The sequence below is a fragment of the Rousettus aegyptiacus genome, unplaced genomic scaffold (genome assembly GCF_014176215.1).
Source record: "Rousettus aegyptiacus isolate mRouAeg1 unplaced genomic scaffold, mRouAeg1.p scaffold_m13_p_3, whole genome shotgun sequence".
Taxonomy (NCBI): domain Eukaryota; kingdom Metazoa; phylum Chordata; class Mammalia; order Chiroptera; family Pteropodidae; genus Rousettus; species Rousettus aegyptiacus.
This window is the reverse complement of record NW_023416306.1, coordinates 86,321,822-86,334,683: the sequence shown is the minus strand read 5'-3', so window position 1 is coordinate 86,334,683 and position 12,862 is coordinate 86,321,822. Positions and strand designations below refer to the sequence as shown.

Genomic DNA, 12,862 nt, shown 5'->3' with positions numbered 1-12,862 from the left:
TGTATGGGACAGGGAAAAAAGAGAATCTTTTAAAATTTGATTTTTAAATCCTTATATTTTAAGCTAAAATTTATATGAAATCTTATTTTGCTAAATAGTGTCAGGCATTTTAAAAAATGCTTTAAAAAGTAAAGATCAGGGTGAATAAATTTCACTCTTGAAGAATATGGGTACACCTCACAGATATTGCAGGTTCGGTTCCAGACCACTGCAATGAAGTGAATATTGCAATAAAGTGAGTCACATGAAGTTTTTTGTTTCCCAGTGCATATAAAGGTTATTTTTACACTATGCTATACTCTATTAAGTGTGCAATTACATTGTGTTTAATACTTTAAGTAAAAAATAGTTTATTATTAAAAAAATGCTAACCATTATTTGAGTTTTCAATGAGTTGTAATCTTTTTGCTGGCGGAGGATCTTACCTGGTTGTTGATGGCTGGTGACTAAACAGGGTGGTGGTTGCTGAAGGTTGGGGATAGATGGATGTGGCAGTTTCTTAAAAGAAGGTAACAGTGAGGTTTGCTACATTGACTGGCTCTTCCTTTCATGAACTGTTTCTCTGTAGCATGTGATGCTGATTGATAGTATTTTGCCCACAATAGAATTTCTTTCAGAATTGGAGCCAATCCTGTCAAACTCTACTGCTCCTTTACCAACTAAGTTTATGTCATATTCTAAATCCGTTGTTGTCATTTCAACAGTCTTCATAGCATCTTCACCAGGAGTAGATTTCATGTCAAGAAAGCACTTTGTTCATCCTTAACAAGGAACTCCTTATCCATTAAAGTTTTATAACGAGATTGCAACAATTCAGTCACATCTTCAGGCTCCACTTCTAATTCTGATTCTCTTGCTATTTCCACCACATCTCCAGTTGCTTCTTCCACTGAAGTCTTGAATCCCTCAAAGTCATCTATGAGGGTTAGAATCAACTTCTTCTAAACTCCTGTTAATGTTGACATTTTGATCTCTTCTCATGGATCACAAATATTCTAAATGGCATCTAGGATGGTGAATCTTTTCCAGAAGGTTTCAGTTTACTTGCCTAGGTCCATCAGAAGTATTACTATTTATGGCAGCTATCGCCTTATGAAATGTATTTCTTAAATGATAAGACTTGAAAGTCAAAATTATTCCTTGATCTGTGGGCTGCAGAACAGATGTTGTGTCAGCAGGCATGAAAACATGAATTTCATTGTACTTCTCCGTCAGAGCACCTGCTTGACCAGGTGCATTGTCAATGAGCAGTAATATTTCGAAAGGATGTTTTTTTTCAGAGTAGTAGGTCTCAGCAATAAAATTGGACTCAAAATATTCAGTAAACCATGTTGTAAACAGATGTGCTGTCATCCAGGCTTTGTTGTTCCATTTACAGAGCGCAGATAGAGTAGATTTAGCATAATTCTTAAGGGCCTAGAATTTTCAGAATGGTAAATGAGCATTGGTTTCAACTTAAAGTCATCAGTTGCATTAGCCACTAATAAGAAAGTTAACCTGTTCTTTGAAGGCAGGCATTGATTTCTCCTTTCCAACTAGGAAAGTCTTAGATGGTGTGTTCTTCCAATTAAGGCTGTTTTGTCGACACTGAAAATCTGTTGTTTGGTGTAGCCACCTTCATTAATTATCTTGGATCTAGGTAACTTGCTGCAGTTTCTACATCAGCACTTGCTGCTTTACCTTGCACTTTCATGTTACAGAGATGACTTCTTTCCTTAAATCTCATTAACCAACTTTTGCTTGCTTCAGACTTTTCTTCTGCAGCTTCTTCACCTCTCTCAGCCTTCATAGAACTGAAGAGAGTTAGGGCTTTGCTCTGGATTAGCCTTTGATTTAAGGGATGTTCAATCTGGATTGATCTTCAGCTCAGACCACTAAAACTTCCTTCATTTCAGTAATAAGAATGTTTGACTTTCTTATCATTGGTGTGTTCACTGGAGTAGCACTTTTAATTTCCTTCAAGAACTTTTCCTTTGCATTCATATCTTGACTGTTTGGTGCAAGAGGCCTAGCTTTCAGCTTATCTCTGCTATTGACTTATCTTAGCTTTCAACATGCCTTCCTCACTAAGTTTAATCATATCTAATTTTTTATTTAAAGTGAGAGATATATGGCCCTTCCTTTCACTTGAACACTTAGAGGCTATTTTAGGGTTATTAACTGGCATAATTTTAATGTTATTATGTCTCAGAGAATATGGAGGCACGAGGAGAGGGAGAAAGATGGGGGAGTAGCCAGTCAGTGGAGCAGTCAGAACACACACATTTATCAATTAAGTTTGCCATCTTACATGGGTCAGGTTCATGGTGCCCCCAAAATAATTACAGTAATAACATCAAAGGTCACTGGCCACAGATCATCATAGCAAATAAAATAATAATGAAAAAGTTTGAAATATTGCAAGAATTACCAAAATATGACAGAGACACAAGAGAGCGAATGCTGTTGGAAAAATGGAGCTCATAGACTTGCTTGACGCAGCATTGCCAAAAACTTTCAGTCCGTTAGAAATATAGTATCTGCAAAGCACAATAAAGTGCAATGGAATAAATTGAAGTATGCCTGTGGTATTTGCCTATAATTATTACTATTTAGATTGAAATTTTACATTAGGCCTTTTAATTGAATTACATAGATGATGTTAATTTAGTGGTCAAATATTTTCATACTAAGCATAAGAATGTGATATCATTACATGTTTCAAGTCTTTGTACTCTTATCTCTGTTTGCAGGGTGGAGTTCCACCCCAGCCACGAGCTGCACATACATGTGCAGTTCTTGGAAATAAGGGCTATATCTTTGGCGGACGTGTTTTGGTTAGTATTTTTAATGGAAATAATCTTTTTACATGTGATGTTGCTTATAAAAATTCATCCTCTGATTTTATAGAACAACGGGACATTCAGATAATCTAGAGATTAAAATGCCATTTAATAACTTTTATCTCTATTTCCAAACAGACCATACATAATCATAGATAATTATAAATCATATTTTAATGAGAATCCTTTAGTGTATTATCAGAAAAATCTAATTTCTTATCATCTAAATATTATTAGTTTAAACTCATTTTTTCCTTTGACACATTAATTTGGTAGCTCTGTGTTAATTTTATTAATGGTTAACATTGTTCCCCATATATAAACTTCTGATGTTAACTACAATAATCTGATTTTAATATGAACTTATTTTAACCCATTTTCCATTTGCCCCAAGAATACTCGCCAGATGCACTTATAGCTGCAGTGTTTAGCCCAACATAATTCGTGGATTATAGTCCTAACCTTATCCCCTAAGTTTGCCACAAAGTATCTTGCTTTTATTATTATTTTCGCATCACTCTAGTATATCGATAGTCTTTGGAAACAAATGATATCATTCTATTTATAGCATTCTGTTTTTAGTAGTGGTATTTCCATTTATAGAATATAGTAATTCTCAATCGCTGAAAATGTCAAATCCTAGAAAACGTAGCATTCCTAAGAGTGATGCTAACATCGTTCTCAAACAGTTGTTAGCCAAAGATTCATTTGGTGAATCCGATTTATGTATACCTTTCTGTTACATTAGGATTAGAGACAAGTTCTGTTTAGAAATAACTCCAAGAACAATTTTCCTATTTTATTTTTACATGAAAACCAGTCAGATTTGCTTCAGCCTCAAAGAGCAAGTAAAATGTAAAATTAAATTAACACTGGCAGCAAGTTGCACTTTTTTCCTAAGCGGGAAATGGGTTAAAACCAAAATTTTAGCTCATGAAAGATGTAAAACACTGACCAATTTAACACACTTTTATTTTAGCAAACTAGGATGAATGATTTGCACTATCTAAACTTAGATACATGGACTTGGTCTGGAAGGTAAGTTTGAAATTTAAGTTTGTTTTGCTCTATAGGCATTTGTGTGGATGTATGTGTGTGTGTGTGCATGCGTGCACACGCACGTGCACAAATTTCGGTCTCTAAAACTATGCTAGGTTGTATAACAACATAAGTAGTGGTAGTGCAGATTGGTACCATTCTTCTGGACGGTATTCTGGTACTAAGTTCGAAATATAAAATGGAATTTCACTTTAATCTAGAATTTCTCTGAAGACAGTAATTGGACAAGTGTATTTATGTGTGTGTGCATACACAAAGATGTTTATTACATTACTTATAAAAATAAAAACTTGAGATCACCCTTCGTCTACAAGTAGAGATTTTTAAAATTATGGTACATTTGCCCAAAGGGCTGCCATGCACCCGTTACCAAAGGAAACTATACTTCATGGAAATATTATACAGCATATAATTGAGTGAAAAAAAGTTACAGAATGGAATATATGATCCCATTTATATATTTTAATAAATACTTACATATGCATTAAAGTCTGGAAAGAGATATACCAAATTATGATTTCTTATTACTGGAGGACAGGATTATAGAACTCTCATTAAAAAACATTTTTGTGTTTGTTGAATATTTTCTAACCAAAATGTTTTTTATAGTCAACAAAAACAATAAAAATATTTCCAATTTTGAAAAAACAAATTACATCTTTTTAAAATGGCCCATGTTATTCTGGAGCATTCCAGAATGCTGAAGTTTCTTAACTAGTGTCTTCTTGATAAAGTTAAATGATGTCTTCTACTTAAATAGCACCTTCTAAATTAGTTAAACTTTTGTGATTTTATTTTTATTTCTGCTTTTATTTTTTTAAGGAATAGAACATTATTTGTTTGAATTCCTTAGCGGTTTATCCTGGATCTGGAATGGTTTGCATACTTTTGTTTTAAAGCTAGAGTAGGTAGCATTTTCAGGTGAAGATAGCACTTCAGGAAATTCTACAACAAATAGACCAAAGTTAAAACAAGAACAACAAAATCCCCTAATATCATTGAGGAAATCTGTTGAAAACATGGAATTGAACATGAAGCCACAGTTAAAAATTATAGACATGAAAATAATTATGTTGAAAACTTCAAGAAGTTTATTAACCAACAAGAACGATGCTGAGTATGCACTGTGAATTTACTGGGAATTAATTTTCAATCTGTGTTCTATGACCAGGTAGAATAGATGCTAAGTGGAAAGATTGTTTAAATTCATCTAAAAATTTAAGAATGTTTTAATATTTTTATGTAGGTAAGATTAGTAAAATCAATGTTTTTAAAGTAGTGAGTGCGATTTTTCCCTTTAAGATCTAAGATGATTAAAACTTTTTTATTTTAACTAAAACGATACTTAGGTTTTTATATTTTTTTCTATTGTCACAGAGTTCCTATTAATGGTGAAAACCCAAAACATCGGTCATGGCATACTTTGACACCAATAGCTGATGATAAACTTTTCCTGTTTGGTGGACTAAGTGCAGACAATATTCCATTAAGTAAGTTACTTCAATTATTTCACCCTTTTTCCTTAATTGTATTTGATACTTACGATATCTTCATTTTTTTCTAATATTCTGGTTTATCTTTATCCTCAACTGTATGCTTGCATTGATAATTAGAAGTAGAAGACTCCTTTGCTTCTGTACTGTTGGCTCTCCATGTTCTCCTGTTTTCTAGGTATAGAGAAAAGGAAGGGTGGTTGAACCTAGGTGAATTAAAGCCCCTTTCAACAATAATATTCTGTGACTCTATATCCTCCTGATTTTTGACCCAGATGCTTGTACTGTAGGCCGGAATGGGGGGATTAGAAGAGCAGCCTTTCCCAGAATGCTCTGGAAATGAAAGGTGGGAAGGATTGTTGCTTCTCTTTTGTTCCAGAACTATAAAAGAAAGTGCTTAGCTAAAAAATTTTAACCCCTGTCACTACTGATCCCAACCGCTTTGGTTTGTAATTCAGTTTTTCTTTCAGCAGTAAAATTGTGCCATTAAGATAGACAAATGATCAAGAATATCTACTTCTTAGTTTGACATATTAAATGTTCTATATTTTCTCAACTCAAAAGTTTTCTATGGCTAGAGATATTTTTATTAAGAGACCTTATATACCATTAAACCATCTCTATAATTTTATATCATATAGAAACAACTATGCTGCCAGTCTACTGGCCAACAAACAAACTCCAGAGGCTGGTTGGAGAAACAGCAGTTCCTAGTAGGGGATGTTAGTTATTACAGAGTATCATGTTTCCTTAGTTTCTGGGGATTTTACTAAAAGAGATTTGGAATCTAATAAAAAGAAACTATCATTTAACCATTTTACTAAGAGTTCTTTAATATCTTCGTGAGCTCTAATGTTTTTAATTCTTATTTTTGGTTTTGGTCATTAACCTCTGGTCTTTGCTCTTTTTCAAAGTTAAAAAAAATTAAGTTTATTTTCCAATTACAGTTTTTATACAATGTTTTATTAGTTTCAGGTGTACAACAAAGTGGTTATATACCTTATGAAGTGATCACCCCGATAAGTATAGTACCCATCTGCAAATATCCTTAGTCCAGTCAGTTTTCTCCCATACAGATTCAGCTTAAGATATGGTCATATGTGTTTTAGATGATACTAAAAAATAATTTTTAGTTTTGTTGGCTATGATAACGGCATCGTAGTTATGTGACAATGGTGTTGTGGTTATGTAAAAAATGTGTCCCCCTTTTTTTTTAACAGTGCATACTTCAGTAAGTATGGAGAGAATTTCCAATATAGGAGATTTAAGATTTACTTTAGAATAATTCAGCAACAATAACAAAAAGTAACAAGATAGAATACATGTGACAAAAATCTTGATAGTTGTTGAATCTGGGATGTGTGAGGGTTCATTTTCATGTTCATTCTACTTTTGTAAATCTCTGAAAAGTTTTATGAGAAAATATGTACACACACAAAAGATAGTTATCTACATGTAGCATGATAAATTTAAAAATAATTAAAAATTCATCCCAAAAACCTAATCTAAATTTCTGAACTGTCATAATATTGTAGGTGATGGTTGGATTCATAATGTCATAACAAATTGTTGGAAACAGCTTACCCATTTACCTAAAACAAGACCCAGGTAAGTCTAGAAGTGTACAAATAGTAAAATAGTTAAGAATTTTTAAAGTATTAAAATACAGCACTGAATTTATAGTGTTTGCCATTAAAACCATAAATGATCAGGAAGGCTATCTTTCAAATAAGCTTAACGTTATCTCAATATTTAATTGCCATTTTAATTATGTCTGTTAGAAATGATCTATTCAATTTCTACCCATATTTTCATATTTTAAAATATTATTCTTTTAGGTAACACATAGTCTTGCCTAATAAATATGAAAGGGCTAAGAAATTGAAAATATCCCATAATGTTAGTATTTTTAATAAATAGGAGTGGGATTGGCTTTATAATTTGTAGTAATTTGTTTTTGGAAGAGTTTTAGAGCAATTTAATGGGAAATTACTTTCATGTTGATCAAATAGATGGCAGACTATTTCTTTATTAACTATATATTTAGTAATGTGATTTTTTAATAAAAGAAAATGTTAGTTATTTGTGGTATATATAGAGTACAATTTTCTATAGAAATTGTAGAAACAGTATACAGTTACAAAGACAACCACATTAGTGCTGTAATTCTTATTTTTCTGAGTTGAGTAGTATAATAAAGATATATTCAAAGGAAATTCAAATTCAGCACATTATAATTATTGTAGTTAATAATAGATTTTATTCTTTTTCATGCCATGTGTTTCAGAATTTTTAAACTATAAATTATGTATACTAATGTAAAGTCAACTTAATGATATGCATTTCAGTAATTTAATAAATGACAAGTAACTTGCTTGAGAAAAAATCCCGAAAATATTTTCATATATCTCATGATGATATATATTAATATAATACATCTATATTAATATGCACAATACATTTAGAGTTTATCATAAGTACCTATATGATTCTTAATTTTTCATGTATGAAGATTCATTGGGATATATTAGCAATTCTGGATCTTTTGAAATACATTTTTTAATTTAAAGAGTTTTATATAGAGTTACAGGAGCTGAGTTCTAGTCCTTGCTCAGCTGCTACTTAGTATTTTGGCTTTGGGAAAGTCATTTATGAAACTAAGTATCAAGTTCTTCATGCGTGAAATGAGAGATTTGGACTAGATGAGCTATTCCAGTTATTTGATTGTATGAATTTATTAATTATAGACCAAAATGGCAGTAAGAATATGTTTAATTTTTAAGTTGTTATGTTACGTTTCAATCCTTAATGAGTAACTAGAGCAACACACTAATCAATATATAGTAATAATATACTAGTTAGAACTGAGCTATGTAAAGATTTTTTTTTTTAATTCAGCTGATATGTCATGTAAATCATATGCTTTATTAGAATGTTTAGGTGGTAAGTTTAGAGAAGCTGTGAGAGGACATAAACTATCAGTCTGTAGAAAAAATCATCAGATTCCAAGCTAGATGTCACCAAAATCAAGGCAGGAAAGGCTTTCCAGTGTTCTTCGATGATGAAGTCCAGGCCAGAGTTTCCCTAAGGCAGATAAGACAGAGGCAGATCTATCTTCAGGTATGAGGTGAGGAGGAGAACAGGTGGGATACAGTTTAGCGTAAGGAGAACATATATGTGTGTGTATATACTAATTGTTAAGAAAATGAGAATTACTTAGCATTTAAATGTATTCTGTGCAAACTTTTCCAAGTTATAATTTGAAATGTAACTGCCCAATTCTCATAATTCTACAACAGGTTTTTCAATCTCAGCACTATTGACATTTTGGACCAAATTATTTGTTGTGGGGCATCCTGTGCATTGTAGGATGTTTAGCAACATCTCTGGCCTTTACACATTAGATACCAGTAGTACTACCTCCCCTGCCGCCCCCCCTCCCCCCATCTGCCTCACCACATACACACCTGGAGTGTGACAATCAAAAATATCTCCAGATATTGTCAAATGTCCTCTTAAGGACAAAATCGTCCCTAGTTGAGAACCACTGTTTTACAGTATAGCACTCTCTTCTCCAGGTCTCACTTTAGACAAAACTATGCTTAGCTGAAAAACCATCTAACTAGCAATATCTGATCATTTGTATAGGTGAGTGTCAGCAAGGACCCTTTCTTACATAACTGTAAAAGATGCCAGTATGGTATTGGTCTGTAGAGCTTTAGGTACTGTTGTAGCCCATGAGTTTTGCCAAGGTTACATATGATCTTCTCTCCAGGAAATTAAAGCTATTCCTTCCCATATATAAGGACATACATCGTATTCTATCTCCTTCACTCAACGCCTCCTCCAATCTCCATCTCCAACCCCACAACATAATCTGGATATTGTCAAAAATTTTTATCAATTTATGGTGTAACATACAAGTTGGAGAATTGGGCAGAGTATTTCCCAAAGTTTCTAATGACCCAGTTCTATCCTGGGTCCCAAGTGCATTTGTCATTGAATATGTCATGATTATTTGAGGAAAGTATTCAATTTAACAAATTGTGCATAATTCCACTGTTTGCACTTGGGGAAGATAAGTAAAAAGGATTAATGTATTCAAAATAAGTTACATGGTAATAAAATAAGTGATAACATGTAATTGGGGAAGGTTTTGCTTCAGCACTTTGATCTATTAAGAAAAGTAATCAAAGTATTCTCAGAGTCAAAGCAATGCTTTTGTAAAACCATTAATTTACCTTTTAAAACTGAAAAATTTATGTGTACTTTTTTCTGAGAGTTAGAGCCCTAAGAAATATTGAACTTTTTAAAACCATAAAAGCATTCTTGATAAATAACATGAAACTGAAGATGAATATGAGCTATAAAATCAGACCATTTCCAAAAGAACATCCAATTCTTAAATCATTTATAAAATTCTTTATTAAACCACTGAAAAATTTTGCTGGCATCTTGTGTTTACTTTTGTTAATCAAAAGTTTTGGATCACCTACTGGATACAGAACATGCCTTGAAAATTAGGCATTTTTAAGAAGCATAAAATTAAATTACCCAAGTTCCAGTGGTATGCCGGTAAATAGTTAACACTGCTCTCCAGGATAAATAAAACAAGAAAAAACCCCTCATTTGTAGGATTTGTTGATTTCCACTATGGCCAATTTCAAGCTACCAATGTGGTGTTGAAGGGAGATATGCACAATTGGCTTTAACTAGCTCATAAACTGGCTCCAACACACCACTGCAGCAATTTTTGACCATAAAGAACTTGTACTTCTTGTAGGGTTCTCAAGACATTCACATCAAACTATTAAAGAAGTACATAGAGCAGTTTATCTTCAAATGTAAGTTAGAAGATTATAAAATGAACACGTATATATTGAAAAGTGCTGAACAGAGAGGGCAACAGAGTCAGTTTGGGTGGCATTTGGATCACTGCCTGGGGATTTTGAGCCCCCCTTTTTTTTTTTTTTTTTTTTTTTGAGAGAATAACTTCTCATTCTAAGCCTAGGAAACAAGGTGAACAAAAGCCTAAAGGCAGATATAAGATTTTCTCTTACGAGATGCAAATAAATGAATTGGCTCAAGTAGAGGGTTTATTTGGAAAGATGCAAGAATTAAATTTTATGGGAAAAAGGAATAGCCATTGGTCATAAATACGAAGATAAGAAAAGTGGTAAAGATGCTTCCTGATCAGGAAATGTCCACGGTTAAAAACTATATTTGAAAAATAATATTTATCAGCTATATGTAGCTGGGATAGAGACAATTCAGAAAAAAAATGTGGGGGGGGGATGTTATAATATTCTATACTGAGTGACAAATAGTGTGACAATGTCAATGTAAAGAAAATGCTTAATTGGATTTGTCAGGTGATGGGGAACAGAGAACAAGAAAGAAAATAAAACATGATGAGAATAGTAAGATGGCAGATTGTAATTTAAAAAATGGGAAAAGCGTCTATTTCTCCAATAAGCCGATCCATTCCTTTTAAAATTATTTTATTTCATGACTCAATTATTTCAATATCTATGAGATAAGAGATTAGAAAAAGATTGGGGGATATAATAGGAAAGAGTTATTGGGAGTCATGCCCTTAATTGAAATGATATGATTTAATTAACTCTAGAATCAAATGCTCTGATGATTCTAGAGGAATCTTTAAAATCTGTCTTCTTGAGGATATGCCAAAGGTTCAAGTTCAATCATGCCTCTTCTGAAATGATTAAATTTTAGAGCGTGTAATTTAAAATTGATTTATATGTGTTATATAGTTTCTTGATAGTATTTCACTCTGTTTATAATTTTCAATCATAGGTTATGGCACACAGCTTGTTTGGGAAAAGAAAATGAAATAATGGTATTTGGTGGGAGTAAAGATGATTTACTTTCCTTGGATACAGTAAGAAAATTTCTTATCTAAGTATTTCCTTTAAGTAGTTGTGTTATTCAGCCTACAGTGACTATTCAGTATGATTGTTGATATTTCCACATTGCAAAATATGGAAGGGCATAAAATGTTACTCTGTGGTGTGATTAATCTTCAGAACAAGTGGCTTTTGTGAAGAATTTCAGGGTATCTTGGGTTTACAAATCAAATAGGTTTATTAACTTTATTAGTCAAATTATTAAGAACATCTTTTAAAGGATAATTTTTCCTTTTCTCTTTGAGCTTCCCCATAGTATGAGTGTTTATAATTCTATTGAATTAAAATATTTGTAAGTAATATTTGATACATAAAAAGGATATATGTAATATGTAAATTACTGAGTGTAATAGTGAGAACTCATGAAATTTGCTACCTAACAATAATTAGAGCATCATCAATGCTAGCTTCTCCCCTGAAGAGGGAACTACTTTGTAATGCTTAAAGTGAACTTTCTTTTTATTTTATGCATCTATTGCCACTGCTTCATCCTTCTTGTACATTTGCATTTAAAGCATTCCAGCATTTAAAATCTGACAAAACTAACATCAAAAGAATAAATGAGTAGCATTTGGAGAGTATTGCCCTTTCACCTTGGAGAGTATTATCCTAGTACCTTGGGAAATTCAGAGCAGGGTGGCTGAGCCTCTGTATATGATGGGACAGGTTCAGGACTGGTTGCTCTGGTTTTAATAGAACACTTAGGAATAGCAGGACTGAGCCATCACGGATGGGGGCAACGAGCCAGAGTCCAGCCGAGAGGGCACCAGCTCCCTTTCATCTCTTCAGGCATAGCTCCTACGGAGTGGTTAACCACGAAATAAGGTGGTTTCTCTCCAGGGAATTTGGTTTATTTCATAATTCCGAGGCCTCCAATTTAAATATTATGTATATCGAAAGTTTCAGAATATTTCTTGGCTGAGAATTCAGCGCTCTAATAAAAGATTAAAACCATAACTTTGCATTTAATTAAAAAAGCAAATTTTGTCATTTATCTTCTTCTGGGCACTAGAAATCTTTATTTAGTATACAAAGTTTACCATTAATTAGGAACTCTGATTAAAATCCTGATCATAAATTATGAAATTCTAAAGACCTATTTGAAAGGATTAGAGAGAAATTTTCTGCTAACTCTTGCACATTAACTTTTAGATGAGAGAACTATATTCAGAAAATCTGGATCTGTGATTTTCAAGTTAAGAATTCCCAGAGAATCCTGGGATCATCTGGAAAAAGGAGATAGGATAAAGAGAAGATTTTAAAATAAGAGTCATTTGGAAGAAAAAGAGTCCTGCTTAAAAAACAAAAAAGCTTGAAAACCATCACAATTCTTAGTTTGAACTCATTGTCCTAAGAGAAAAACATGTTTCTGATTTTTAATTTTGTAATTATATATAGGCTGTGGTTAGGTCAAAATTTTCTCAATTTCACTTGAAAAAATTTTAACCATGTATCAAAAGTTTGGGTACTAGATATGTGTATGTATGTATATCTCTGTGAGTGCATGTGTGTGTCAATAGCTAGAAAGATTTATTTACTGCGTTACATAATTCCTTTTACA

The 12,862-nt window shown here is 32.6% G+C and overlaps 1 protein-coding gene across 3 annotated transcripts in view; it reads left to right on the top strand.

Moving 5' to 3' along the window:
• KLHDC1 (kelch domain containing 1) overlaps positions 1–12,862 on the top strand; it is a 54,809-nt gene that overhangs the window by 33,735 nt on the left and 8,212 nt on the right. For all 3 annotated transcript variants that reach the window (XM_036239577.1, XM_036239576.1, XM_036239578.1), the window contains 5 exons: positions 2,733–2,816; positions 3,802–3,860; positions 5,259–5,371; positions 6,910–6,982; positions 11,192–11,276. In XM_036239577.1, the coding sequence (XP_036095470.1) occupies positions 2,733–2,816; positions 3,802–3,860; positions 5,259–5,371; positions 6,910–6,982; positions 11,192–11,276 (414 nt within the window). The remainder of the gene's footprint in view (positions 1–2,732; positions 2,817–3,801; positions 3,861–5,258; positions 5,372–6,909; positions 6,983–11,191; positions 11,277–12,862) is intronic.